At 41.9% G+C, this 26,519-nt stretch overlaps 1 protein-coding gene across 1 annotated transcript; it reads left to right on the top strand.

Annotated features, from left to right (window-relative positions):
- Positions 1-2,335: 2,335 nt before the first annotated feature.
- On the top strand, positions 2,336-26,519 carry LOC146439349 (potassium channel subfamily K member 17-like). The gene is made up of 5 exons (XM_085055076.1): positions 2,336-2,747; positions 13,193-13,307; positions 21,608-21,774; positions 22,877-23,045; positions 24,606-26,519. The coding sequence occupies exons 1-5, from the start codon at positions 2,538-2,540 to the stop codon at positions 24,899-24,901; spliced, it is 957 nt and encodes a 318-aa protein (XP_084911202.1). The 5' UTR covers positions 2,336-2,537; the 3' UTR covers positions 24,902-26,519.

Consider the following 26,519-nt stretch of genomic DNA (forward strand, 5'->3'; position numbering starts at 1 on the left):
TATAAAGAGGTTTATTAGGGTTAGAAAGCACTTACTAGCAAAGTGTTTCTTAAAATTGTCCTTACTTGACATGCGACTGCAGGAAGTTTGGATTGTTTTTACTGCAGTCCAGAAAATTGGTCTTGTATCTGATACTGATTTTGGACAGTAGCAGCATGGTGAGACCTCCTGGACTTTTTGCTACTGCTGTGTTTCCTAAAGCTGACAGTAGCTGCAGCTCCAGCTGCCCAACAGAAGACTCAAAAACATACCTTTAAATCAAGCATATGGCCATGTTGGAAGAGAAATGAGAAGGACACTGATGCCCTCTCCTGTATCACATAAGTGATAGAAATTTCTTGCTCGTTCTGTCAATTTTTCAAGGTCCTGAAAAGCTCCTAAAGGTCATGCACATCTGTAATCAAAATTACTTTGAGATACATACTGGGTGCACTGGCCAAGTTCTTGAGCATGGATGGACCAAGTGCTTTCTGGCAGCCTTCCTCTAATAAAAATGTAGTCATCAAGTATCAACTGACCAGCTAAGAGAAGTAACTTGGAGAACCATGCAATCACAAGGGCTTGCTTTGATCCAGAAGAGAATACAAAAGGGACTCCTTGGTCTAATAACCCATTTTACCAGTGGTATATTTCTGCCCAGAATGGAGAGCACACACACTCAGCTCCAAGCATGGAAAACAGGACTTTTAAAATCTCTGAAGGTGGCTCTGCAGGCTGTGGCAGAAGCAATGGCTCAGGCAGTGCTTATCTGTGATGTGGAAAAGTAGCACTTTGTCTTGAGCAGCTACCACCTCTAGCCCAGCACAAGACATGGAGCAAATGTCCTTCCAGGCTTACACTTACCCTCTCAGCCTACTCAACAAGCCTTCATCCTCAGATATGCACGTTGTCCTTCCAGACAATACCAAAATATCATCATATTATTCCAAAGATTTGAGCCTTTCTCTGTGGAGATGTAAATAGAAGACTGGCAGACAAGTGATGTTTCTGAGAATACTCAAGGAAACAGCCGTTTAAATATTCTGTGATTCTGATTTGTTGTGACTCGTGATCTCTTTCTTCCCAAATTCCTTCTAGTAAGCACATGCTTGATGTCCTGCATCTTCACAGTATGTCTTGTAGTTAAAAATGCTGAGTCTCACCTGTAATTAGTTTTATATCTGTTTAGTATAAACATAAATGTTATATGTTTAGTCCATGTTTCAGTATGGTTATACTCAGTGTGCTTTGTATAAACTATCTGGGTTTAAATGCAGCTAAAATGTAAAATGTAGCTCTAATGTGTCTATTTCCTGATCTTAAATGAAAGAGATTATGAGTATATATATGCATTTTAGTATCTTTGCATTTTTTCTTACTCATGTATATTTTTATAGGTTTTCTTTTATATACATATATATAAATATTTTAATTTTTTTCTTTAAATATTATTGAGTAACAAATACCCTGAAAAGGCAGAATTAAGACTAAACAATAAGCATCTTTTTCTTTTTCTAAGACTGTGCTCTGGACTATGTCTTTACACTGGAATTGGTCTAGCCTTTGCATATTAATTTTTGCATCTTGCCAGTAAAATCATGGTTTATGCTAGTCAATTTGAAGCACATCCCAGAAAACCATGATTTAGCACATTACCAGAGCAGTACCAGGGGGCAATACCTGTTTGGAGGCTGCTTTACCTGTAATAGTATGTACACTCCCCTGGCAAAAATAATCACAGAACAGCACAAGAAGACATTACCCTCTGTGCATAAAGTCATCCTGTACAGAAATTTAGTGGGTTTATTCCCCTTTATCTCGTATTATGTAACAAAACAGGTAAATTACAAAGTTCTTATACACTCAAAGTGATGTGATTGTTTTATCTACTCATGAGAGAACAGAAGGGAACATTGGGTACACTTATACAACAAAATAATTGATCAAAGAGGTCTCTGGAAGTACCTATGTGATGAAAGCAGTCCCATCTTTCACCGGAAGACAACAAATTATAAAAATACTCCGACAAAGTTGCTACCTTTTTACTTGTTTATATCGAAGAATTGTTATCACAAACACCTGTTTGCTGCCTTTTAAATTAGCTCAGCAGCTGAGTGAAAGCGAAACGCAGATTTATGTAGTGTGCTGGTGTACTGCTCTCTAAGTAGCCTCAGCTGGTGAGGGAAGCACTCGGGTTTGTGGAGAAAGGTTGGGTAGCATCCCCCGGAGCGGGAACGCGACTCGGTGCTGGTCCTTGCTCAGGTACAAGCGGCGCAGAGCAGGGAGCCCTGGGCAGCCTCGCGCTTCGGGACACACAGGTGGGAAGCGGAGCGGCGCAAGACAAGGACGAGAGCGGCGGGGTTGGCTTCCGCAAGAGCATCCCCCTTTCCCAGCGCAGCCCGGCTCCGCGCTCCCCTCCGCGCCCGGAGGGTGGGAAGGGGCAGGCCGGGGGAGGCGCTGGGGGCCGGGCGCCCTGCCGGGCCGGTGCTCCCTGCTCCTGCTCCCGCCCCGGCCGAGCCCTTCCTCAGCGCGGGGGCGGCGCGGCGGCAGCGGGGCCCATGGTGGCGGCGCGGCGGCGGCGGTGGCGCTGGGGGGTGCCGGTGCTGCTGGCGGCATACGTGGGCTACCTGGGGCTGGGCGCCGCCGTGCTGCAGGCGCTGGAGCGGCCGGCCGAGGTGCAGGCGGCCCAGCACCTCCTGCAGGAGCACTGGGAGCTGCTGGCCAACCACACCTGCCTGCAGGGGCCCGGCCTGCAGCGCCTCATCGAGGTGAGCCCGGGCGCGGCGGCGGAGCGGAGAGGTGCTCCCGGGGGGCGGGAGCGGGGCGGGAGCGGCAGCAGCCGCGGCTCCAGCCCGAGAGTAACTTCAAAAAAACCCCGCAAAACCCCGAAACGCTTTCCCGGTGTAAGTCGATGCGCACACACCGTTCTGCCCCGAAGAAGCCGCCCAGGGCGTGGGAGAAGCTTTCCGCGGGTCGCTCCGCGCAGCCCCAGCTCCGCACCTGGGCTGCGGGCGCCTTTGCTCCCCGCTGATAAAGGGATGCTTTCGTTGTCCGCTGCCGCCCCGCCAGCCGCGCTGTTCGCGGGTTCTGAAGCGCCGCTGTCCTCACCGAAGGCAGCCAGTGGCGGAGCGTCCGGTTACGTGACAATTACCTGAGGTTAATTATAGGTGGTTTAGGTTTGCTGCTGCTCTTAATAGGAACGAGTTATAGTCTGTGACGTCTTGCAAGTGGTAAATTCTAATAGGCTTTGTCGTGATAAATTTATTTGGTGTTTATACTAGTGTCAAACTTTTCCATCTTCTGCTTGATTAACGGAAAATAGAAAGTCCATAGATAGGTGTTTTAAGTTATCCTTGAAAATGTTTCTGAAGGTGTTTGCAGGATGGTTGCAAAACCTGAAGCAGCAACAAGTGCAATGTTACTAAAAGTACAGATGGTTGCATTTTTATGATACAGATACAAGCAAAGTGACATAAATGGGTTCTCTTTTAGTTTTTGCATATAAAACAAAAATCTACAATATTGAAGTGTCTTGAATATTTACCCAAACCCTTTGATTTCAGTAGGTGCTGGTAGTAGAGTATGTACTCCTCGCTTTGGGCTGTCTGCCTCAAATAGAGGTTGCCAAAGAAAACCTGGGGTCTTCTTGAGGCGGTTAATTTTGGTGGGTTTTTGGTTTTTGTCAAAGTAGTGTATGATGGTAACTGAAACCATAGCAGCTAGTTGCTGCTGTTCAAAAAATCTGGAAAGGACTTAGATATGTTTGGGGTTTTTTTGGTTGTTTTTTTTTTCTTCCCCCTCCTTTTTCCAGCAGAGAGGAAAGCACAGAAACCATCAAACAGGATAATCATGTCAGGTGTTTCAGCAAGGCTCTGGCAGACAAAATTCTGCTGATGACCTATCTCATACTCTCGTCCCTTGACTTTCTGGATGGTATATCCTCTGTTGGCAGTCAGTAGTACAGTGAGCATACACTATAAATTTGGACCTTTGTAAGCTACCGTAGTAACCACTTTTATTATTTACGCTGTGTGCTGTGCTAGCTGTGGAATTCAAATAGAGGGAAGTGAGAAATACACTCAGAGAGAAGACCAGTCTGGCATTTCAAGAAGCCAGGTCTTAGCTGAGCTCCAGTCAGCACTGGCCCATTGTAGTAAGCACCTGGCATGGCACTTGCCTGGGCTCTGCGAGGGCAAGAGGGCTTGGTGAGTGATGGTAATGAGGTGCTGGTAGTGGAGAGAACGTGATCACAAGTAAACAGGTAGAAATGTCGTCCTGATGGCTTGTTTTACTGCAGTGTGACCTGTACTAATTCTTGATACCTGCTGGAACAGGGGAACAGGACAGCCACTCAAATCCCTTTAGATGAGAGGCTGTTACAATATGCCATGTGAGTACTTAATTGTGACTGAGCAAGCCCTTGATGGGGAAATTACAAATAAGCTTTGTTTCATTTTATGGGGTGTCTGTGCATGCCTTCATACTCTGAGAAACCATACTCTGAGTTTGAATAACTTTGTGTGTTATTTTTAATAAATTTCACAATGAGAAATTAATCCTAAGAAAATGTACAGAACTGCTTTCCTATACTCTTTTCTAATTTCCTGTGCAGCAATAACTGGCATGCTCTCGGTGTGCTCAAAAAAGATATGTTTTTCTATGCAGTGAATTGCTATTGCAGTATATTGCACATAGTTTATCAGGCAGTGTCATCACTGGCTCTCTTCAGATAAGAAACTTGTATTCTAGATACACAGCTGATTATTTGCTGATTAAGAAAAGCATATAAAGAGTGTTTGTGAAAATGTAAAGCAGTGTGTGAATTTTAATTGCCTTGACATAACTGGCAATTCCTCATTGTTTTCTTACAGCTCTTTCATTCCAGATAATCCTAAACCATGTTTATTTTAAGTGTACAGGGGCCAATATGAAATAAAATCCTAGTTTGCCAAGCAATGTACACACATAATTTTACAACCTGTTTATTGCTTAGTTCCTAGTTACCAACCAGGAGTGGAAATCCACTGTTCCAACCCTTGTGCAGATGGAGAGCTATAGAGAGCTCCAGCTTTGAGGAGCTAGCAGGAGAGCGTGGAGTGAGGATGGGCAGGAGGGAAGCAAAGCAAACAAACCATGCTGTGGTAGCTAGACCAGTGAATCCTCACTCAGCAATCTCTATGACTCGGGTCCTTGCCAAGGAAAAAGTAATTTTCTAGGTAGCAAAAGAAAGGACAGAAGGAGTTGGAAGTAGCAGACCGACGACAAAAACAGAAGGGCAGAGGAGAATGTGTTAGAAAGTGTGTGACATTTGTGGTGGTGGGTCCCTGCTTCTCAGAGCTGGATTTTGTTTGGGCTCTTTTGCCTGAAGGGATTGGCTGCAAATGCTTTACGTGTAAGCAAATAAAAGTGCGTGGTCATGTTCTTAACAGCACGCATAGGTGTGGATAAACATAAGGGCAGCATAGGGCACAACAGAGGGATTGAGGCCACCTGTCTCTCTGCAGTGCATCCTATGACTTTTCCTCAAGGAATATGTATGTTTGGCTTCCTTGACCCCTCTAACCCCAGGCTATTTTTCTGCCATTGCATACAGTCTGACATGAACACATGCTCAGCAGGAGCAAGGCTGAGAGCAAGGCATCCTCATGAGCCATTAGGTAACATACAAAGAGGACAATATCTGGCCTTTTATTGTTATAATGGTGGTGGTTTTCACATGCCAGAGTTACTGGGTGTGAGGTCACATCAGAGGAAGCTCTCAGTGATAAGGCTTGCAGAAGATGGCAGCAGATGCAATGATAAGACAGATTGCAGGTGATATACTCACAATACAATGAAGAAAGTAGCTGGACTCAGCTGGGGAGAAAAATATCTAAGAGTCTATATCTGGACAAAACTTACATCAATTCTAAATTCAAGAAGTGTCCAGAAAGCAAGGCTAAGCACAAAGGTGACACCTGCTGTGTGCACATATTTCTTAGAGGTGAGACCCTCTCTGACCTTTTGGGGTTGGGGGCACCTAGACAAGCTTCAGTGTGATGCACTTCCAGTGCATAAGTGCCTCAGTTTTACTGCACAGAGTGAGTGTATCTATAGCTCTGTTCCAGCTGAGCTGTGCTCCAAGCTTGCTCCTTTTCCTGAATCATTTTCAGTTGTTACAGGCACTCAGCTGCTGTACTTGCCAGTGTCTCTTTAGTCAGATGATTGGCTGTATGTCCAAACTTGGAACAGCACTTTTTAAATGCTACCCTATTACTATGACACCCTTTTCATGCTATCCTTCCTTTTTTTGATGGAAACCTTTTGTTATGTATATGTTTCCCTAGTACAGATGTTTCCTATATTTATTAATCATTCTACTGGTTTTCTACTGTAGCTGTATGCCATTTAATGCCATTTAAACATAGTTGCTTTCACGGAATGAGAAAATGAAAGCTGAGCTTTTTTTTTTTTTTTTTTTGCCTAGAAAGATTTAAGGTGTAATGAAAAGGACCTAATGCAGGTTATAAACTAAAAGGATGCAGGTGGATCTAGATACTGTTATCTCCAGAGTCAACAGCTAGAGCTACACAGAGAGTTCGAGTAGATGTTTACAAGAGCAATGAGATCCCACATGACTGGAAGAGCCTCATCAATATCTTGACTTGTACTCCTATTGAACCAGCAGAGAATTGTGACAGCTGTCAGGAAATAAAACCCTGCAAACACAGTTTACTAAAATAATTTTGCACTCAGATGATGCACCAGTAAGAGGTGAGCATCACAGATCACCTGCCAGTAGTAAGGGCTTTTAAGGAACAGCAATGGCTCTTGGTATTGTGGAGCTGTAACATCTATATAGAGCCAAAATTGGTCAAATTAGCTTGTCACAGGTGTAATGGGGTTGATCCTCTGGAATTGTTCTTTCCAACATTGTGCTTACCAAAGTGTCCTACTATTTTGCTTAAGTTACAGCCAGTCCATCGTTCTCCAGACCTATTGATTAAAAGAGCTGTGGGTACCTTACCAAGAATGTGCATTCTGTGCTAAAAATACCATCCTCTAGCATGCATTTAACAGAAGTTGTTGAAGGAAAAATCACTATTCTGTAAGGCAGTAGGCTGACACTATATTGTTAGACTTCTTGGAAGGTGATGAGAAGACCTACTGATGACCTCTTTCTGGTTAGTTGGCTCAGCCCTAGGTCTTCTGGTCAATATAGTGTCTAGTACCTGTGCTCAGAAAGAGAAAAGCAAGTCTAAAGCAGTCTATTATACCTCTGCCTAAAGAGATATGCTATTCTGATATTATCAAATTCCCAGTTACAGTGGGTCAGGCTTGGGAAGTAACCAAGTACTCACTTGTTACTGGCATTGACTGGTGAGTGTCTCAATAACCTGTCCTACTAGGAAGGTTTGAGACCCACAATGAGCAGTGAATAGCTAAAGACTGAAGTGCCCTCTAAAAAGAGAAATGGTAATTCTTATCAGTTGTTTGAATATGAGGGTTATTCTTATATGTACTTGGTCTTCATACTTTGTTTTTTAATGCAATTAAAAGAAAAACAACTAGGGAAAGAAATCCCAGTTTTACAAAAAATAATACGATGCAACCTTGCTGTGTTCTGTAGATTATACAGGCAGCTTCTTTCAACAGGCTCTGCTTATTTCTGTTGCAGGCCAGCTGTTGAGTTACTGTTCTCATTGGGATTTGGGAAGTGACTGGAATTCAGCAACACTTGGTCTCATGAATCATGCCACAGGTTCTTCCTTGATGTAAAAGCTTCATTTTCAGAAAAAGTACTAGTGGCTTAGGATAGCATTGTTTGCAGCATTACTGTACTGGACTATATCTTTTACTGCTTTTCTGTTGAAGAATAAGTCTGGATGAGTTCTAGAAACTGTAGTGCAGACCCAGCTGCAAAGTAAAAGTGCTTTTGCCATCCAAGTTCCTTTGGTTTTGAAGAACTAGTGCCAATTACATGAGCAAACATTGCTGGGGAGATGGGGGAGCAGTTACTTAATCAGCTCTCAGGTTATTCAAGTGGCATAAAGTTAAAAAAATCCCCAACACTATGAATTCAGAAGAATCCATCTGGGTTTTAATTTTTTTTGTATCTTGTGCCAGTTCTTTCAGTCAGAGTTCAGGTAAGTTTCCACTCCAGGCAAGGACAAGGGATCAGAGCTCGTGGCTGGGAAAGGTGTGATTAATAATCTATTTGTCAATTATTTGGCAATTAATTGACCTTTATCCTTGCAATCTGAGACCAAGGTTAATGTTAACCATTTTCTTCTGATTTATAGCTGGTAGTCTGTGAGGCATAAATGAATGTTTATATGCCAACATAGCACAGAATTTCCAGTGCACAAAGTGTGTGAGTTGTTTTCTCATAAATCTAAATGGTAGCTTGGTGCCTTTTGAACACCTTCTTTCCCGCCCTGATATGTTGCAAAAGTTAGGAAAAGTGCCTGAAATGTGGAAAGCTCTTTTCAGGAGGGCATGTATGCCCTGGAAAAGTTGAATTTTGTGTATGAATATGTAAACTTCAACTAAACTTGGGAATAAAATCTCTTACACCAGTCTGTTTGCACTTTTTTTTTTTTTGCCTTTCTTGAGAACTGCTTTCAAATACAATTAGTAAATACTGCTTTTGCCTTTAAAGGTATCTCAAGATTACTGTGACTTCTGGCCAGAGTGCCACAGTTCAGAAGCATGGGACAAACAGCAGTGACAGGAGCTATAGTTAATAAAAAGGTCATTTGTGTCACTCTAAAACTCTGTAGCTAATAAAAAGGTCATTTGTGATCGTTTCCTACAGGAAAAAAAAAAGGCAGGAATTCTTATGGATATACTTGGACTTAGTAGGGTCATAATCTTTTGGAGCTTTGCCTTTGCCATTTTCACTTAATTTGCTCATTTTGTGGAGGGCAGGCAGATTAGAATCAGTCTGCTTAATCATTTATATAAAACTTTTTTTTTGCAGTAAGGATCATTGGAGGAAAGAGAAGCACAGTGTTCTGAAGAAAGAGATTGCAAGGAACATAGTGCCTCAGTTTACATATACACAGGCATTCATTCTTTACTGTTGATCTTAAATGGCTTTTTTGAAAGCTGTATCCCAGTCACATGCCAATGTGACTCAATGCAGAGGTGAAAGATGAATGTTTTAGTTGGTGTTAAGGAGGTCAGATTAAATGGTCCTTCCTTTTGCAGCACACGGTGATCAGAAGCCATGCTGCAGCCACAGACTGGTGGTGGAGAGGCCCACATGTGATAATTGTGGAAGGGAGGAAGTGTGTAAGCTGGGAGTTGTCCAGAGCTGATAACACAGCAAACGTGGTTAATGGGATGTGGGTATGGCTGAAGGATGGAGTGGCTCTGCAGCAAAAGGAAAAGAATAAACCTACATTTGGTAGGGAGGAAGATGTAATACTTAAATGTCAAATAGGAACCAAACTCTGTAGCTGAGCCTGCATTAAGGTTCTGGACACTTAAGTGGGTGTCCTTGTAGAAACAGAACCTTTCTTTTCTTTTTTCTTTTTTTTTTCTTTCCCCCCCCCCTTTCTCTTGGGGGTGGGTTTTGGTGGTTTGGTTTTTTTTGTTTTGGGATTGGGTTTTTTTAGCTAGATAGGATGAACAGAAGATATTTTTTGAGTGTAATTCAAAGTGTATGGTTTCATTTTTGCTAGTATGACTGTAACTCCATTGGGTTTATTGCTGCAAAGCTGTGTAGAGTGGTACAGTTCCAGCACAGATGAGTCACACATTGTCAGTCAGCTGTGGGAGTGCAGCCCTAGACCTGTGAAGGGTTAAAAATAAGTCAGGCTGCAAGAGTGATTAAATTTTTTAGTGTCTCTTTTTGACTCACATAAGGAGACTGTGATAAGGTTGTGTTTGGATGTTGCTGCAGAAACAACCAGGAACTGATAGTAAAAGTGAAGGAAGGAAAGGAGTATTACCATCCTAAAATAAATTTGATATGGAAGACAGCCCAAATCCACAGCTTCCTCGCAGAGTTACCATTTAGCTTGAACTCAAGGAGCTTGAACTCAACCTAGCAGAAGTATGCACAAACCAGGCTTTAGTAGTGGGATATAATCTAACATAAAGTATGCATTCACAGGCATTAGCTTATGACATTCCTAACTGAAACTTCAGAGCTTATACTTGGGAAAGATGGAGCTGGAAGCCCAATTTAGATATTCTGAGGCATATTTTATTACAAAGGTAACAGGACAGGCATTTAAATAGACCACTCTGAGTGGAAATCATGGTGGTGTTTTAATCACCAGCCATGACAATATTAGGTAGCACCATGCAAAGCCTACTTGCATGGTCAAAAAACAGAACAGCCTACTTGAAGAAAAAATATGGCAGTCTGCAAATGAAGCTTCATTGACCTGTGAAGGTCTAAGAATTTAAAATCTCAATTTATAAATCCTATAGGAGTTACAATAATTCCCATTAATCTTTCATCTGTAGTTTAAAATTATGTAAGTATTGTCAGCTAAAGATGTAGTAGTCATTGTGAAGTGTAAATTATTAATTGCAGAGAAGTGAAACTTTGGTCTTATGTTGTACAGCTCATCTGTCAGTAGAAACCAAAGAACCACCACATTGTGTTTCTTTCCCATTATTTTAACCACACACCTGTTTCCTTTCTGCTTTTTGAGTTGCACATGAAATTTAAAGTTCCCAAATTACTAAGCCCAAGCTATGTAATTTCAGTATTTGTTGGGTTTGAGCAGTTGGCGGTATTGACTGGAGCCTTAGACCAGGCAGATAGCTGCTTTTGAACACTGGATTTAAGATGCTGCTTCTGCTAGTGACTTTTAATGCATTAGGCTTTGAGGCAGACAATGTATAAATGACTAGCCTAATGAAGAGAAAAAGGAAAATCCCTAGTATTTCACCTCAAAATAAGCATAAAGTAAAACAAAGTCTCTGGTTCTCAAAAAGGCTGGCAAAGGAAACTAAGGAAACAGTTATGATGCAACATATGTGATTCACTTTTTCTTTAGTACATCTTGAACCCACAGGCCAAAATATACTTCGTTTATTTAAAAATCAGTAGCAGAGACATATGTAGACATCAGTAGCAGCACTTCTTCAATGGAAAAAGCAGGGAGAATTCAGCTGTTCTGCTAGAGTGTTTATCGGCTGGGTTTTTTTCCTGTGTTCTGTCTAGAATTATACACAATTTATAATTTTTCTATGAAAAAGAGTAATAGCCAAAAGCAAAAGTCTAAAGGAACATAGTAAATTAAGGAGAGTATTTGCTGATATCTTCCTGAATGCTCGCTCAGCCTTCAGGGGTTTGCAATCCAATGACTTCCTGTGCCAGAAGTAATTTCTGTGCATTAATAGCTATCTATGGATTTCTCTTTCATGAATCCACCTCCATGGGCACATCTGCAGGAAGGCAAGCTCCATTAGTTCTACTGTTCTCAGGAGAGTCAATCTTTAATTTTCTGTCATCATTGTTGCTATGTCAAAGGTTGATTCTAGATAGTATAATAAAACATTTTTTTACTTTAGAGAAACAGAAGCTGGTATCCTTATCTCCACCAACTGTGAATCTTCCCTTTTAAGGGTGACATCGATAGCTCTTTCTTTGTAACAGTAATGAACTTGACATTTCTTCTGGGAGTGTTCATTTATTCAAGTGGCTTTGGTTTGCATGAATATTCAGTGGTCCCTGTTGGGCTGGCTTTGACAGGTGGGTGGGCCTAATGGTTAATAATGTTATCTGGGTGTTTGATAACAAGATTTAACAAAAAAATGCTTATAAGAGGCTTATTGCTGAAGAGTTTTTGAGACTACAGCAAACATACTGAGTGCCTCAATACCAGAAACAGAAAACAGGTGGCACACTGCAAGCTCAGTGCCTGCTCTTTGCCAATGAATAGTGGTTATGTGGTACTTCCTTCCCACTGAGAGCAGTGCAGGTCACTGTGCCATTTAGAGCAAATACTGTGGGCTATCTGCAGAGCCTCATCACACATCCTGTGCCTCCTGGCAGTAGCATCACTACTTGGGGACAGTTGACAGTGATCCTGGGATGCTGTGTTGTTACAAGCCACTGCACAGTTGGTGTGGGTGCTCACAACTGCTCAGCCTCTTGCTTCTAAACCAGGCAGAACGGAAGTGGTGCAGAGATGTGAAATTAAACATTTAGTTACTTGGTTACTGCTGCTTGCTTGTCATGTGGTATCTTTTGCAGACTCTTTCCCTTTTCTGCATGAAGGTTTTTCCATTTCCTTGGGCCAGTTCAGCCACAGGGTCTTGCAATCCTCTCTGGTTCTTAAGTGTTTCTGACTTCAAAAACTTAAAGTTGTGTGTAATGTTGTCAACTGCTGATGTTGTATCAGCAGGACATCAGGCAGGAGAATGAGCAACAAACCTGCTGCATGTTTAAGTTTTTCAATTGTCTCTGATCTAGCTGATAATAAATTTATCTGAGAGCTGGACTATTGCTGTTCCAGCAGGTGTGTGTATATATATATATATATGTGTGTGTTTAAGACTGACTACTTAAACTGTAGATATCACAGTTTACGGAAGAAAATTTTGAGGAAAATAACAGGCTTTTTATTTCAAATTTAACTACTAGTTTCTGGAGGGGAAAAAAGAAATATAGGTCACCATTAATTTCCAGTGTCTCTCTTGCTCTTTGACTGACTTTGGGAGTTATTTTTAGTCCTGATATGGGGACCAATTGGCCAACCTGAGTAGTCTCAAATCTTGTATAACACACCAGATACATTCCTCCCCAGTCCAGGGGGATCCCCTGCAAGGGATTTATATCATTTTCATATCCATGTATATTTGCTGTTCAGGGACTTCTGCCATTGGAATATCATCATCTGGAGACCTTTCATTTTCCTAGGGAACATGTCATAAGGCAATCTTAATAACTGTCTGTCTAGGCCTTCTCTAGTTAGATCTTGCTCTCCAATCTCTTGCACGTCTGTTTCTATGATCTACTGTGTGCATGTTCAACTTCCTTTTATTGCTGTGGATGCCCTTTTCTTAGAAGCAATATGCTGGCTTCTGGCTTTTCTGACCCTGCAGCCCTTTGGTCTCTCAGGCACAAAATGCCCTCTACTAAAAGGGAAATAACAGAATTGAAGTGGTTGTAGTTTGGGATTTTACCAGCCAGAAGTGGAAATGCCAGTCACATGAACTTGCCATAAAGGGGTTTGTGGGATCTCACATTATTGTCTCTTTGCAGGGTATCATCCAAGCCTACAAGAGTGGCATAACCCTCCAGGGAAACACCACTAGCCTGGGCAGGTGGGACTACAGTGGGTCTTTCTTCTTCTCCATCTCTGCAATAACAACCATTGGTAAGAGTCCCCTGTTTACAGGGCCACCTCATAGGTGGGAAAAGAGTGGGAATGAGGACTTGTACTACCATGCTGCTCCAGCACTATGGGGTTCCCTGGAGCTTGCAGTAGGCAAATAGGGAAGCATCCACAAACATAGCCCTAGGCATGTTTTGTCAGTGCCAGCACTATAATGTTCTCTAACTGATTAGACACAGGGGTAATGAGCTCAGGACATATTCCTACTAAATTACATGGGTTTTGGGGCCTGAACTTCATGGTGCTGCACTGCCTGGACTTTGCCAATCCTTGTATGCTCTGAGAGGTCTGAGGTGAATTCTGCATTGAAATGAGCTTTTCCTATCAGAAGGACAGGAATGTTTTTGGAAAATTCTTAATACTGGCTATTTTATAGTCAGAGACTATATTTATTAATTATTCCTGCTTATTCCTATCTGTATTAGATGAGAACCTGCTTGTTCAAATGAAAGTTAGGTAGCTGGGTATGCATCAAAATTCAATTGGCTTGGGTTTCAGCAAATGAGTAATGCAAAGCCACCAAGGAATGGTGAAAATAAGTAGGGGGAGAGAGAATGGAAAAAATAAAATGTGCTAGGTACAGTGTTACTTAATTATTGTCAGTTCATGTCCCCTGTCCCCAAAATCTTAAATAACTTGCCCTGATGTCTTTTTCTTACAGTGTGACCCAGTATTTAAAAAAAAAAATGTAGTAGAGATTATGTGGAGGGATGATTGTTGAGTATCAAAAGTCCCTCATGGGTTTCCTGATTTGTCAACTCTTCAATTTTATTTTTAAATCAAGAATTTTCTTTTTGTACCCAAATGGAAACTTCTTTTGATTTCTGATAGTTACTGAAGATACATTGGCTCCAGAACACTAAGCCCCCAGGCATGAGCTCAAAGAAAGAAAGGGTTTGTGGGTTTTTTGTGGGGGTGGAAGCGAATGGGTGGTGGTGTGTCATCATCCTGTGACTCAGTACGTCTTTCTGCCCTGCTCTTTTGCACATGCATTGCTCTGGCTGGGAGCACACTTTGAGTGTGTTGCACTGCCAGGCACGGCTTGTACCAGATGATGGCAGTGGAGGCTCATCAGACAGGGCTGCTCAGGCTGTGGGTTTCCAGCAGAGCCTGGGCAGCTCCTTCCAGCCTTTGGTACGAAGAAGCATCTGCTCAGAGCTGCTCTTCTTGCCTTAGTAGTGAATCCTGATGAGTTTCTAAGCCATCAGAGTGACTGTTTCACCACAGCCAATTTAAGCCAGTGATATTCAAGAAGAATCAACTTTATCATGTTAAAATATAAGGGGATCTTGTGATGTTGGCAGAGATCTAGAACTAAGCATTTCTGGCTGCTAAACTGCTCTTCTCCCTGCCCCCACTCACCTGTTTTTTTAAGTAAGCCTCTCACCCTGATGGCTGCAAGGGAGTAAGACAGGACAGGGCATGACACAACTGAGTTGATAGCAGAGGCAATTGAAAATTGAAAAGAACCAAATATTACAGTTCTTCCTCTCATAATTTTAAAGCCAATGCTATGACTCTAGAGACTTGTTCATGATTTTTTGGTTGTGGATTTGAGAATGCCATAAAAGTTGCTTCTATGCATGGAACTCCAGACAACTGGACCCTTCATTTTGCTTTTTCAGGCTGAATTGTTAGTTGCATACAGATTAGTGTCTTAACACTGTTGGTAACACTGTGTTGTAGAAGAGAAAACTACAAATGGTTTCACAGAGCCTCACCTTGAGTCTGTTATGGTAATTTCTCTTCATGCAAATTCTTGAGAGAGTGAGGGGTTCAGCCTCACTGAGGATACCACAGTGCGACTGGGAAGGATAATTGATGATGGCAAGTAAAGAGACCAGCTGCTTTCCAAAGAACTCAATGAAGTTCAAAGGGGTGAGTCACAATAGAAAACTCCATGTATAGGGCATGGCAATAAGTGACAATTGAGAAGGCTTCCTGAGGATTTGTAGAGTTTTTAGTATTCTTACATGTCAAGGAAGAGTTTATCTCAGGCTGTGATTGTGGAACCAATGAAAGCAGGTCCAGCTACACAAGATCAGCCTGTAGGAGTCAAAACCCAAGGCATTCTGACAAATGAGTTCAGGAAGGGTCAAGTTAAGGTCTGATACTAGAGAAAAGATATTCTCAGGAATTTAGGGGTACTATATAAAAATTTTGAAGAATCTGTATGGCCTCTATTCCATGTGTTCCAGCTGCTGCAAGTCCTTTGGCTTGTTTGTCTCTTTCACATTTTTGCTTTGCAATTAATGCTATTCATGCACATCTTTGTGGCTTTTTCCCTTAATCTTCTCAAACAGCAGTGCCAAAGCCACTATCACTTTTAGCTTCACCACTTTCCTCTGAGATGTTCTTTCTGTTCTGCCAGCTTCTGTATTCTACTTGAGGTGCTTTAAACCCCTCAGAAGGCTTGGTCCATTTCCCAAGTCCTTACCAGAACACATTCTCGCTGGGATACAGGAAGGGTTGTTAACTTTTCCTTGTTAACACCAACTGAGGGACATTAGCTTCTTTCCCCACTGACAAGGTTTAAATCCCCTTGTCTCCTGTTGCAGCATTTTGTGCACTGCATCCTTCTTCCATATAAATGAGAGCTTCATCTATTTTCACTACTAGCAATTAAAAGCAACATGTGAACTTTGCCTAAAAGCAAAGCAAGTTCTAACCTGCAGGCAGGACATAGTTGTTTCTTCAATCCCAAAGGTTTAACAAACAGATAGGTATCAACTAAAATTTCTTTCTTAAAGAAGTGCCCCAAAGCCTATGTAGGTTTTGGCCAATCTCGTAACTTGAATGGAACTGCACTTACAACTTTAGGGATGGGCAGCCCTGGATGCCTGCTGAATCCTTCTCCCCACTTCTGTGCTTTCTTCATTGCTGTCTTTGTCATATCACATCATACCGGATTTTACATGTTATCTCATTTTCTGCAGATTTTTCCATGAACCCTTTCTCCAATGCCTTGATGGGTCATCTTCAGAGTTCCTGTAGAGTTGTGGTACTAAACATGATTAAAGAGAGAGAAGCTAGTTTGCTTCTGGTTTTATCTCTCAGACTTCTTTATCCCTTGCCGACACAAACTCTCTCCTTTCTGTGTTTACTCTCCTCCTACTTAGTTTGGACTAACAGGGCAGAGGTCAAAGCAAGTTCAGAGTGGGGCACAAGATGAAAGTTCCTGAAGTCAAACGACCACAGGGTGGTGTAATTTCAGAGAAGGTGCTAGGGAAAGGCTCCTTCCATAGTCAGTGATGAGGCTGACTTGGCTGTGCAAGCCTAGAGTAAAAGGAGTATTGTCCTCTCTAGCCTGAATGTCCCACATTATATTGGGTGGATGGATGCCATTCCCTAGTGCTGCATTACCATTTCCTGATGGCAAAGCTACCAGAATTCAGTTGTATGAATTTCAAGGGCCCTTTATTAAATATAAAATGGGGCAAATAAACCATCTCATCATGAAAAGAAGGGAAATACCTTCTTCCTGTTCTTTCCTTCTCTGGTTAGCACAGTACATAGCTCCTAAAAGCAATACCCCAAAGGACAGGGAGATAACAAAGAGGCATGGATTAGGCTATTCAGTGAGTGATGGTATTAACCACACTGTTTCAGGCATTCAGTAGTTGCCACAGAGGATTCTGTGGGAAGCTGTGTTTTATTCAGGGGAATAAAACAGTAGCAAGTTCAGGGCTGTGAAATCCTGATAGTGCAAAGCTTTGGGCCAGCAAGACTTTCGTGAAGATTCTGACCCTCTGTAGTGCTGCCCAGTGTCTGGTGGAGCTCCTGAGAAAAGGCCAGGTTTCTTCCCATTACTAGCTGATAATTCATTGGGAAATTCAGTTAAACTAACTTGATGTCTGAAGCCAGTTTAAAAAATGGAATAACAGCTTGGGGTCACTTTCACATTTGACTCCTCTATGAACCTCAGGAACCTCACATGTAGGGGAGTTCTCTGCTGAAAAGCCCTGACTGTTGATGTGTTGATCTTTTTCCTGCCCTGTGACAGGTGACAGAGCTGCTCTACAGTCTTGGCCAAGTAGGATGTGGCACAAGGGTCTGTGGGAGGTCACTGGTGGATGAGAGATAGCCTCTCACAGCAGCATCCTCTGATCTGCCTCTTGAGCACTGGAAATTTAGTCTGCTTTCCTGACTGCATGCTGTCTTGCCCAGTTGAGACTACACCCACTATACAGCTTCCAGTGTGTACACAGCACAAACAAAATACTCCAGTACTCATATGAAGCTTTTTTTTCATTCACTGAAAAGGAGTGTGCAACCAAATTTTACTGTCACCTGGAACTTCATAGGGCTAAAACTCTTAATAGCTCTGCTCAGGTTCAACCTGCCAGGGTCCCAGTGAGCTTCCCCATATGACACAGTTTTTGAGATTCTGCCACCACTAGGTTTTAAAATTAAATTCTTCAAATTTTTGGTTTGTTCTAATCATAAAACTGAAAAGCCAATGCAAGCACTCTAGCTGCTTGGGGCTTGTGTCCTGCTTTTGTCTCCAGGTTTGGGAGCCTGTAGCACCCTCCCTGGATGGATGAATTGGAAATAACTGTGACTTTGTATGGCAGGTGTCCTGAGCTGTGTCCAGTTGATAAGTGTTCTTGAACTTAGGGCAGACTTGGTGAGTATAATGTGAAATCTCAGAAGAAACTAGAGAAGCCAGGCATGTTAATATGTTTTATGTAGTTATGAAGACATTCAAAGTGTGGGGGAGGATAGGAACTCCTGAGTTGCTGATCTTCAGTTGAATGTAGGCACCAAATGACCTCTGAAAATCCTAATGCTTGTAAGATCATAGGATAATCCAGGCTTCCTGGTTCCTCAGGTCTCTGCTGCAACTGCCTGCTTAAAGCAGTTGGCTGTGAGCTCAGAGCAGGCTATTGAGGGCTTTGTTAGGGACACCTAACAGCTAAGATGGGGCCATGCTCATGTTTTCAGGAACCAGAAAAACATTACCACAGGACTCTGTGAGTGATCAATATGTATGTTTGTGGGTTTTTCCTCTTCAAATTACTCAAAGAGATCTTTTCCATCTGAAGTGAATTTTCATGGGGTTTTTTGCACTCTTTTTTTCCACTGACGAAATTTTTCTGGTAGATTTTCAGATGTTTTTCAGCGTGTGATAGAGACTTTTTGTTCTAAGCACTTTTTGATGAAAATAATCTTTTATATCTGGAGAGTGAGAACAGGAGTCAAACAAACCTCTCATTGTGGGTAGCAGGAAGTTGCAGTTGCCTCAGTTAACTGAGGGCACTGCAAGTATTGTCTTGTGAATGAAAAGATCTTTTACTAATAAGTCTCATCTTCTTAACAAGTCTACAGAGATTCTGAATCCCTTATGGGCAGGAATGTAATGGGAAAGCAGGAAAAGATCCTGAATTATGTGTAACAGAGGCACATGAGTTAAAGCACATGGTTATGAACATTTAGAAATAAAACCACTCTTGTTTTGATTCCTCTAAAGAAGCTTAATTCACATTACACCTCATTTCAAAATGAGAGGAGCTGTACATGAACTTAATCCAGCTGCTTCTATGAAAACACTTACACTTTGATGTCTCTGCAGTTTTCAGTGATCATTCCTTGATGTCTTTTTGCTCAGGCATGTACCAGGTGAGATCCCAGCAGCAGGCTTATGAGGGATGTGACACAGCTGCCAGCGTAGTTTTAGTTTCTGAATCTGGTTCAGATCTAATATGTAGCCCATGATGGTATAAGACACCAATTAATATTGAAAAGGGTAAGTCCTATTTTCCCATCCCTTGAGTTTATAAGAATTGAAGTCTATATACAATTAGGTTGGTATCTCTTTGTTTAGTTTAAAGACAAGTGGATGTAACCAGCCAGGAGTAAATTTCTGGCCATTTTGCATGATCTAAAGTCTCCTGTGCTATTAGGTTGTACTTTGTATCCTGAATAGAAAGCTGTTGGAACATGGCTTTTTGGCATATGTAAAGCAACTGTGTACCAAGTCTTCAGAAAAATTGTCTCAAGCTGCTGAGTTCAAGGGAAAAGGGAGCGAGAGAAATCAAATGCAAAGCAGATCTGGTGTTTGGAGGGCTGGGTTTACTGCCTGCATTAGACATGCCTGTATCATTCAGTTTGCCACTCTAAATTAGTTGTAACATACAGGTTAACTTTAGGTGCTCTTCAGTGAGCACTGTGTGGCATCACCACAATTGTAAAGGCTGCTGTGCTTCACACAGTGACCTGAGATCAAGGGCCTTTCTTCTCTTTTCTGCAGAGACTGAATAACTTAGAAATCTGTGATAAAAAGAACTGCCCAAGATGTTACACAATCTTTTAAAACTTGATACAGAAGGAAAAGAAAGGGGAAGGGTTGGGGGGAAACCACCTTGGGAATACCTGGCCATAAATATATGTAACTCATCTTCAGCCTCCAGCCCCCCAGTAAATGCCCTGGGCCAGGTCGGGCCACAGAACACCCTAATCCCATAATAGAAAATTGGAGCTAATCCACTGAAATGTGTCACAGGCAGTGTGAAATGCCTCACACCGAGCCCATATCTCTGTAATTCACTTAGAAGGGGTCATCTACCACGTGTACTTGCATACATCTCTCATTTATCACACCTGTTGGTCTGCAAATGGTGAAAGCTGGCAGAAATTAGCAATCACTGCAGAAAAGTGCCTTAACATTGCAAAGCTGCTGACAAGCAAAGAAGAAATAGCACTGGAATGAAGTCTCAATTTAGACTCTTTTGTCTGATTGTATTTCAAAACATCTAGTTACGTTCTTTCTGGGGGATGCTCTCCCCCTTCCCAGGACAGGCTGCTGGGGCCTTTGGATGTATATTATGTGCCTAAAATTACTGGAGGGGATGTCCTCCATGCACTAAAATTTGGAATTTGTTAGGGTACATACTTAGGAATAGTTTGCCCTCAGACTTTTTCTGGGTATGGTTTGCTGGCACACATGCACAATTAACTGCAGAATTGTCCATGGTGAGAGATTTTTGTTCTCAAAAACTTGGCACAGAATGTGTAGATATTCCTAGCTCATAGTTGCACACATTTTGCTGTTGTTGGTCAGTGGTTTATTGCAGCTGGCATGTGACAGAGGTCAGTGAAGGAATGGAACTATCTCAAGTTAACCACAGATGTTTGCATTCTCACTTATCTGGGATCCAGAGCCCAGCCCTGGGGCCTCTCCCTGCTGAGCACTGCTCGCTTGCCCTGAGGCTGCAGCACCTAAAATCAGGTAGCAAGGCAGCAGTGGAGGGAGAGCCTCTGTGCCTCCTTTGCTGATGGTTGGGCGGCGCTGGGAAGAGATAGTATTATTTGTGGTGAAAATATTATCTCCTGTATGGATGTACACCAATCTCTAATGAGCAGAGGTTTATTCTGGAATGTAGTCAAGGCCGTAGGTCTCTGACTGGCTAAGGCACTGTTGAAATGCTTGTGGTGTGCTAGTTCTTCTGTTTTTGAAAGCATCCTGTGAAATACGCTCTAGTTGAATCTGATTTTCCTGTGGCATAAAACACTGGAAATTACAAGTGCAAGTCTGGAAATTTACGGGACATTTTAAAAAGGTGTGGGGAATAAAGACAAATATTGCTGCAGAGATTTTTAAGTCAGAACAATCTGAGAATACAAGCAAGGCTGTGCTTGCAGGGCAGGACCTTTTATTAGAGCACTTCTATGACTAGAATAAAAAGGCAAAATTTGAAACACTTTTTTTCTTTAGGCCTGAAATTGAAGTATTTTACACAGTTATATACAATTTCTTCAGGTATATTGACTCTAGACAATAATTTTTATAATTTAAGGTGTACTTGTGGTGCAAAAGAGTATAAGCATGGAGGCAGTGTTAAGTTCACTAGTCCTGTGAGACAAAGGTAGAAAAGGGTGATTGTTATAATTAAAACACCATTGTTGTGATTCAGAGACCATCTGACAGCCATGCAGGATCATTTACTGGCAAAACCCATGCCAACAATGCTTACAAATACTGAACTTAGCGGAAGGTTGGCATTTACGTCAGATCCCAGCCAGGGCAGTGGGTAGGGGAGAGGAAATTCACTGGTAAATGGAAAAGGAACTAAGCAAAATTGGCAGGGAAAGAAGTGTTATTTCCAGCCCACAATAGGATATGACAAACAATGGATGTAACTTGCAGTTATTTATAAAAAAGGTCCTTTTGGAGCAGTGACCTTCTCGCCTAACTTCTGTAGACGATGGAAGTTCACCCCTCCAAGGGGAAAAGGCAAGCAGAGAATATTTTAGATTTAATGCTTCATTCCTTCCCTGCCTAGGCTATGGGAACCTGAGCCCCAGCACTGCGGTTGGTCGAATCTTCTGCATTGTGTTTGCGCTTTTTGGGATCCCCTTGAACCTTGTACTGCTGAATGAAATTGGGCATCTGATGCTGCTTGGGGTTCAGCATTGTGCCCGTCGCCTAGAGGAGGTGTTTCACTGGCAGGTAAGCAGTGTGCACAGCTATGTCTCAAGGGAAGAGAAGACAGAGGACATTGTCTGGTATTTGAGGTACTATGACTAACGACAGCCTGGCTGACTGTTTGACCAAAAAAGCAATAATACTCAGGGATAACTGGAAACAAATAAATTTAGTTTATGACAGCACTATGAGCTGTCAGATAAGGTTGTTTATTAATTGAGGGAAAATCTGTGATGAATCACTTCCCCTACAGCAACAAAAGTGATAAAGCATGTGAGCCATGAACAGTCCTGGACTATCTGGTCTGTTTATCATCAGTTATAGTTAAAATTGCATATGTAAGTTACATGGGAACATTTGTGGAATGGGCTTTAAACTGGCATGAGTTTAGGATTTGTGAAGGTGATGCCCAGTATGTGTTGACTGGATGTCAAAGTATAACCCCAGTTGGCATCTAAGCTACTCATTCCTTCCCAGTGGGACGGGAAAGAGAATCAGAAGAGTAAAAGATTCATGGGTTGAGGTAAAGACAGTTTAATAAGTAGAGCAAAACTTCACGCAAGCAAAACAAAACAAGGAATTTGTTCACCATTTTCTGTCAGCAGGCAGGTGTTCAGCCATTCCCAGGAAAGCAAGGCTCCATCATGCATAGCATTTACTTGCAAAGACCAGCACCATCACTCTGAACATCCCCTGCTTCCTTCTCCCCTGGCTCTATATGCAGAGCATGATGCCGTGGGGTATGGAATATCCCTTTGGGCACTTGGGCCCAGCTGTCCTGGCTGTGTCCCCTCCCAAATTGCTGTATACCACCAGCCTACTCAGTGGTGGGGTAGGATGAGAAGCAGAAAAGGCCTTCACACTGTGCAGGCATTGCTCAGCAGCAATAAAAACATCTCTGGATTATTAACACTGTTTTCAGCACAACCTCGTTGTGACTACTGTGAAGAAAATAACCATCCTAGCAAAACCAGCACACACGTGGGACAGACACACCATTTATTATAGTGTAATACAATGAATGTTGATATGTTTTTCTGGAGTCCATCATCATCTTCAGTTGGAAACCAAGCTGAACTTTCCTTCTGGTGACAATCTTTTCATTTTTTCCCTCCTGTTTTACTAGAAAAAAGCTTCCTTCCTGGTGAAGACCTGTGCACTGGTAACTGGGTTGTTATTGTTCCTCCTGCTACCTCCCTTGTTATTCTCTGACAAAGAAGGCTGGTCTTATGAAGAAGGCTTCTACTATTCCTTCATTACCCTCAGCACTATAGGGTTTGGAGACTATGTGATTGGTGAGTAGTTCCAGCATTGAATTGGCCTGTCCCTTGGATGACAACACCCCCAGGCAGGAGTACAATGGCTTAACCACAGTAGTTGCTGAGAGCACACTGACCACACTCCAGGGCATCTGCAGCATCAGTTCTAAGCAAATGTCACCCTGCATGCCCATTAACAGACAGGGACTGTTTCTTCTGTCAAAACCCTAGGTAACTGCGTTCTAAAAGGCAGCTTAAGTCACTTAGGTGTAGACTGTTAGGCACCAGGTACTACCTAGTTTTGGATGCCAAAAGCCTTTGCCAGAGGAAATGGGATTGGATCCACACCCATTGCATTTGCTGAAATGCAGGACACACCTTTTTGATAAAGACTTTCTCATTAAAAACAAATTGATTATAGAAGCACATGCACACTTGAATTCCTGAGAGACAGAAACATTAAAATATCCTGTTATGGATTCTCTATTTTGTTTTCTTCATAGCCCATGCTTGATGCTTAGACAACTTAGTGGCAGTTACTTTAGGACTTGTCTGTAACACATCAAAGTTATGATTAGAGCTTGTGTAGGCACATGTAAATAAGCTGGAATAAAGTTAGTTTGGGTAAGGATAGCCAGATGGAGCTTAATGAAAGCTGGGTCAGCTCAGCATTTTCCAATACTGATTTTACAGATGATGATGAACTCTGTACTACAGCAGCTTTGCTTCTTTCAGTTTCTGGTAATGCATTTGGCATTCCTTCTTCTTCCAAGTGTAACTTCACCTGTGTAGTACCTTTTTAACTGGAATACCACCAAAGATACACAAGGTTCGATATGGGAACAATTAAATATGTGAGTTGTGGTATGCAGAAGCTTAACAATTTTGGCCTTACAATCCTGTATGTGTGGTTGATGTCTCAAAAATAAGGTTCAAGTGACCATCATGCTGTTTCCCCACTAGTGTGATATAACAATGGGAGGAGTAACTGACCTGCTGGAAAGCAGCTCTGCAGAAAAGGACCTGGTGGTCCTGATGGGCACCAAGCTGTCCATCATCCTGCAGAGTGCCTGTGTGGCCAAGAAGGCCAGTGGTAATTTTAAACTGTCTTCCAAGGTTTAGTTGTTCTTGGAGGTTTTAAGATTGCTGAAGCCTCTTTTCTCCCACTCTCAGAGACTCTCTTACTTGTTTATATCTGGCATAACAAGATACTTACACTGATACATAAAATCTGCTTATCTCTCTGCCTGTAGGGACCCTGTTATATCCCAATATAATATTGTGGTGCCAAGTGATAAGTGGAGAAATTAAACTGTGTACTTGAACGTGAATAATTTCACTTTGACATTAATGTAATTTGGGATTTATTTTTCTTTCTTATGGGTAATCTTTGGAATTCCTAAGGAGTACTAGGCTGTTGTTGACATGTCATGAAACATGCATATCTGTTCACATGCTACGTAGATGGCATGCTTGTGTTTTATATAGAAATCACTAATATTAAGTGATGTTTCAGTGGTCTTTGCTTAACATGTAATGTCTCCTTTGAGACACTCTTGATCCAATCTAGAAATGTTGTGGGTGATTCTGTTGTAGGGATGAACCCAGATCGCACCTATCCAAGCTGGTACAAGAATGTAATCTCTCTGTGGATCCTCTTTGGGATGGCCTGGCTGGCACTGGTTATCAAATTTTGCATCCACCTTCTAGAGAGCTCCAGTGACTTCTGTCAATGCCACAAGAAGAACACAGAGATGGCAGAAGACTTAATGGATGGTAACAAAAATAGTATGACTGGACATCACAATGTAGAGATCTGCAATGACAAAGACACAAAACCAAAAGGACCGGTTGAATCTCATGCCTACACAGCTCCTACAGAAGCCCTCTAGGGAAGAAAAATACCCTCAGTGGCCTGTAGGTTTTAGTGCAGCAGAGATGAACCATTTAGAAATGTGTAAGTGGAGCTGCCCTGACCTGTGAATGGGGTGAAAGTTTGCTTATTGAGCTTGAAGTGCTTCTATTCTGAATTGAGCAATGACAAGAGAATGTTTCATTTGCAGCACCACTGAGAATTACCAACAGGACTCTTAGCCAAAAGCAGATTTATGGAAATATTACCTCCCTCCCACCTCAGTATATGAAGTAAACTTTGACATCCATAAGCAACGCTTGCTGTTGTCCTTTCCTTTACATGCAAGATTCTTACAGCCTCTAGTTATATGTATGGCACTTTGCAAATGCCACAGCCAGGAAAGCAAGTGCCATTTAATGCAGGAAACAAACAGCACGTTGCCAAAAGAAATGAAAAGCACTGTTTAAAGCTACCTGGCAGTCATAGCAAATGTGTACATGCATCACCTATATACTAGTGCTTGTGAAAGGTCCTAACAAGCTTTTGCTATCTGATCATTAGCACAGGGATGCCAATGAGGCAGAGCTTGTAGTGGTGCCTGATGGAAAAAAAGGTTCCATTTTTTTAAAAGTAATTTCTCTGTCAGAGGTCTGCTAATAGAAAGAGACTAGGTAGGCTATTCCATACTTCAGAACTTGTGGGATTTCATCCTTGGTAGAGGATTTTGTAAACCAAATGCCATCAGCTAAACGTGACGGTTCATTTAGATTTGTATTTTGCCACATCTTGGAAGTCAGAAAAGGAGGACTAGAGGCAATTTTAAGTGTCGGTGGTTCCAGCACTTTTCTATGGCCAATATTAACAGGACCTATTTTAATCTACAAACAGACTGAATTTTTGTCAACAATGATCAAGAGATGCTATTTTGCTGGACTTCTCATGTCATAAATAGTTAGTATACTTGTTCTATCTAACATATATAATCACAACTGTCTTTCATCAGTGAATGCCAGACACACTTATTTGGCCTTCTTGTCAGTCATGAAACAGAACTGGGCTGGTTTTTTTTCCTATTTCCACCAAATTCTTAAAAATGTTTTGGTATATTATGCCATTTATAAAGGCACAACAAAGTCTAACTCCTGCTGCCATTTGTATTCCGACATCTATTATTCTTATTTTCTTATTCCTGTTGTGCTACTTACATCCTAAGCATCAACTTTGAAAACTTGACCAGAGCAGCAATCCAGAATGAAGCATTTGGCTGAGCCTTCAGCTTTTGCAATGAACCAAGATTCCATATGGTTGATAGAGAAAAGACTGAAAACACATTTGTCGGAGTCTGGGACTAAGAAATTGGAAATATCCATATATATTCACAGAACAGTCTTCAGGAACACAAGTTCTGAAACATATATTGGGGAAAACGTGTTTCCAGAATAGGCCTGTCTGCATGTTGATATCTGGTGGAACTGATTACAGGAAAATGCAGGAAAGGAATCAGCTGAATGAAATTCTCTGTTGACATTTTTCTGATTGCACAGTAGTAAATGTTCTCTCAAATGGTGTTTGAAGGGGCAGCAGAGATCAGGAAAGGAGGCAGTGGACCTCTCAGATCATACTGATGCAAAATAAATACATTTCAAATTTTTGTA

Source organism: Lichenostomus cassidix, chromosome 3 (genome assembly GCF_008360975.1).
Source record: "Lichenostomus cassidix isolate B80296 chromosome 3, HeHo_3.0, whole genome shotgun sequence".
NCBI lineage: Eukaryota > Metazoa > Chordata > Aves > Passeriformes > Meliphagidae > Lichenostomus > Lichenostomus cassidix.